Source organism: Octodon degus, unplaced genomic scaffold, assembly GCF_000260255.1.
Source record: "Octodon degus isolate 3935 unplaced genomic scaffold, OctDeg1.0 scaffold00113, whole genome shotgun sequence".
Taxonomy (NCBI): Eukaryota; Metazoa; Chordata; class Mammalia; order Rodentia; family Octodontidae; genus Octodon; species Octodon degus.
Genome location: NW_004524689.1, coordinates 3,854,678 through 3,858,646, shown reverse-complemented (window position 1 = coordinate 3,858,646; position 3,969 = coordinate 3,854,678). Strand labels below are relative to the sequence as shown.

Sequence of the window (3,969 nt, the reverse complement as noted above, 5' to 3'; positions counted from 1 at the left end):
GTCCAGTCTACCCCCCAAGCCCAGGGCATGGGGCTGGCTGGAGGTGGCGCAGGTGTGACCACAGGAAAGTGCATCCTGAGCCTCAGCTCTCCAGCAAGACCTCCCTTCTCCCCTGACCTTGGGTCTTCATCCAGGGAGTCCCGATGGCTGGGGCTTCATGGTGGTGGTGATGGTACTATGCAGAGGTCACAGGCCTGTCCCTCAGACACTACCTGCTGTGTGAACCTCGGGAGCTGCACGTGCTGTGCCCCACACCCTAAGCTGCTTATCTCACTGGACTGGCAGGACCCCAGATCCAGGTCACCCCCCCACTTCCGGCCCAGCATCCAGCCTGCTGAAGGGCAGGGGACCTGATAAGCTGAGCACAAGGCCACTTGGTTCTTCACCTCCACTGTAGGAGGAAGGGAGGGTTCAGCCAAGGATGGACACCAGGTTTAGGGAGGAGACAGGGCAACCAGCCAGGGCTGTCCATGGGCACCAGGGAGTCATGCACTTCCAGAGGAGGGTGCATGGGCCAGGTGCCCTGCATCCCTGGTAACAGGGCAGACCAGGAGATAAGAGATGGGGTCCCTGGAAGGACAGGAAGGGAGGCCTGCACGCTGAGGGCAGGAGGTGTGGCCATCTGTAAGGACTGGCAAGCCAGCAAGCTGCCCCTGCTTCTTGCCCCTGCCTCTGCTGTTGCCACAGTGTTTCTGTGTGGAGTTCAGTTCCGCCCCTCCCCCACCACAGAAGGGTCTTGCCAGCTCAGCTCAGCGTCCTCACTGCCTCCGTCCAGCAGGACAGGCGCACACGCCCTTCCAGGCCTTGCACTCACTTCTTGTGCCCTGTGCTGCCAGTCACCTGGCTGCCTCCTCACCAGCCAAGGCTGTCCTGAGAAGTCACTTCTGAGTGACCTGCTGGTATCTGGCACCCAGGAGAGCCAGTCAGGCTCCGAGGAGAAAGTGACTGAGAGCTGGGAGACCCAAAGATGACTGCATTCTGGAGTCTGCCTAGGTCCACTGGCACCCCACACCCTGGCTTAGATGCATGCGCACTGTGGCCCAGGCTGGGCTGTGGTGTTTGCCCACCCAACTTCCACACCAAATAAGAGGGAGTGGGCTTTGATTCCGCCCCCACCCTGGGATGAAATGTAACGCTATGCTCCTCCCAGGACCTACAAGCCGCGGGAAGCTTGCTCTCATTGGCTCCCCACCCCCACCCCTCACCCCCCACCCCCCAAGCGCTTCTCCAGGAGCTGCCTGGGGATGCCAGGTGTCTGCCGCAAAGTCCACGGAGCCCACCCTACCCAAAGTCCCACCCACCACTCCAGAGCCACTGGGGCCTCCTGGGGAGGAAACTCCAGGGCACCCGAGAGTGGCGTCGACTCACCTGCACTCTGCAGCCGCCCTGGGACAGCAGCCACTGCAAGCAGGGGAGGTGGCCAGTGGCAGCCGCGTCGTGGGCCGGCGTGGCGCCGTTGCGCGCGCGGGCCGTGGCGGGCAGCCCTGCGTCCTCCACTAGGAAGCGTAGACAGTGCAGCTTGCCGGCGCGGGCGGCGTGGTGCACGGGCAGCGCGTCCAGCGGGTCTCGCAGCGAGGGATCCAGAAGGCCGGCGGCCTTCAGGGACCTCAGTGCGTCCAGCTCGCCCTGCCGCGCTGCCTGCAGCGCCCGCTCCAGGGCCATGGTGCCGCCCGCGGCGCCGCGACCCCTGCTCAGCCTCAGTGCGCCTCGCGGGGCGCCATCTGGGTAGCCCTCGGAGCCCTCGGCCGTCGGGGCTTCGCTCACCGGAGGCGGAGCGGGTGCAGCCCGGCTCCACTCCTGCTGCCTCGCTCTCCGCTCCGCCTCCGCTGCGCTCTGGGGCGGGGACCCCGCGCGCGCCCCGCTTAAGCCTGGGGCCCGCCCTCCGCGCCGCCCTACAGCCCCGCCCCGACCACCACCCCGCCCTCGGGCGGCAGCGGTGGGGTCACCGGACGTTATCTTCCTAATCTGCCCCCACGAAAAAACTAAGCAAAACTGGGTTAGGGTTTGGCAGTCGCCCAGGGTCCAGAAGACTTCCACCATCTGCCCAGGGGCCACTATGAGCTGTTCTGGGGACACAGGCCAGCAACAACAATGGCAATGCCCGACGGACAAGTGTCATCAGAACAGGAAAATGGGGTGGCAGGATGTGATTTGTCCACACTGGTGGCCCCTGGAGCTGGGTTTTGAGTGGTCAAAAGGGGTATTTGGGGTGCCGGGACTTCGAAAACGAAGGCCGGGATAGGGTCAAGACCCGAGGGCCACTCCAGCCCCAGTGCTGCCTGCTTCTGTTCCCCAAGAGGGAGAAAGCGAGGGAGGAAGAAGGGAGTGCCTGGTGCAATCAGCCCGGTGGGGCTGGGCGCAAAGATTCCAGTTGCTCAAGGCCCAGGGCCCAGACTGGGGGACTCGACCACAGGCTTGGGGGTGCTAAGTCAGCAGCAGAGGGACATGAGGGCTGGGGCCAGCAGAGAGGCGTCAAAACCAGGGAGGGTACCAAGACCCGGAGCAAGGACACAGGAAGGTACAGGAGCACAGAAGCACTAGCTCGAGTGCAGAACCACCCTCCCGCACTGCTGAAAGCTGGTCGTGGGAACTAGAGGAGCCAGGCCTGCTGGGCCAGAGCAGAAGCTGCTGGAAGTGGGGCCGTGGGAGTGCAATGGGCTTTCTGCGACCTTGACATAGCCTGCGTCCTGCCTGTCAGCCCACGCCACGCACACGAGGTCCCGCAAGAGCTCAGCTCCATCCGGCTGTTGTACCAGCTCCTCCGCTGGGTTGGCACAGGGCCGCGCAGGCCGCTCTGTAACGCGAATCTACTTCCCCAAGTCCTAGAATGCTGTCCCGGATACCATGCCCCGGGGCCGCCACTTGGTGGCGCCATGCACGATGGCCTCTGGAACTCCCAGGTACTCTCAAAACCCAAGCCATGGTGCATAGCCCAGTGGGTTTCCACCTGGCTGCTGGTCCTTGATCCAGCTTGATTCTCCTCCCTGGAGGTTTGGGATGCCATGAACTCAGGCTGTGACAAGTGCTCTGTCAAACCTCACTGCCATCTCAGGGCTCTCCTTTGTCTATTGGGTCCACTGGATTCGTTGCTGGGAGCCCTAAAAAGCCCCTCCCTGCAGCAGCCACTGGAGAGGCACGGTGGTACGTTTCCTCTGGATGTTTAACGCTCCCCCCCCCCACAGCTATTATTCCTATTTTACGGCATAGGGAAATCAGGCACTGGGACTTTTTTGTTTTGTTGGACTGGAGATTGAACTCAGGCTTTGGTCCCAAGCTACATTCCCAGGCCTATTTTATTTTTTAATTTTAAGACGGGGTCTTGATAAACTGCCAGGTTGCCCAGGCTGGGTTCACACTTGGCACTCTCACAGAGTGCTGCGAATATAGGTGCACATCTCCAAGGTCATTGTCCCGATTCTAAGTGGTTCCTCCTTCCCTGTAACTATCCAGTTCCCAGAACACCAGTCCAAATCCTTCACAGCAGTGGGACAGGAGTGGAGAAGGACTGAAAATCAGGTGTCACCAAGTCTGCAAGGAGAGTTCACTCCTCTGCTCCTGCATCCTCAAGCTCTGGTTGCAGGCCTGGGGCAGGGGTTGGGGGTGTTCCAGAAGGAACTGAACTCCTGGCCCTTTCCTCTCCTGAGCTGGCATCAGTCTGTCCTCAGGATGAGAATGTCCAAGCAGTAACAGAACAGAGTGACCCAGGTATGTGACTTAGGTGTGTGTATGTGTGTGAGTAGATACACAAAGTTCTCTTTTGAGTTCTAACAGGATAGTTCATAACCTGGGAAGGCCCAGCTCATGGCCATGCCAGCCTCAGCCATGGCAGGAAGAGAGGATTCGGGCACCCCCAAGCTCTGCTCACACGTTTGTCGAATGTGCTTCTTCTTCTTCTTCTTCTTCTTCTTCTTCTTCTTCTTCTTCTTCTTCTTCTTCTTCTTCTTCTTCTTCTTCTTCTTCTTCTTTCTT

At 60.6% G+C, this 3,969-nt stretch overlaps 1 protein-coding gene across 10 annotated transcripts in view; it reads right to left on the bottom strand.

The window, feature by feature from the left end:
- Espn (espin) overlaps positions 1-1,819 on the bottom strand; it is a 29,188-nt gene extending 27,369 nt beyond the window's left edge. For all 10 annotated transcript variants that reach the window (XM_023699507.1, XM_023699508.1, XM_023699509.1 and 7 more), the window contains exon 1: positions 1,369-1,819. In XM_023699507.1, coding sequence (XP_023555275.1) covers positions 1,369-1,662 — 294 coding nt within the window. In that variant the 5' untranslated portion in view covers positions 1,663-1,819. The remainder of the gene's footprint in view (positions 1-1,368) is intronic.
- Between the last annotated feature and the right edge of the window lie 2,150 nt (positions 1,820-3,969).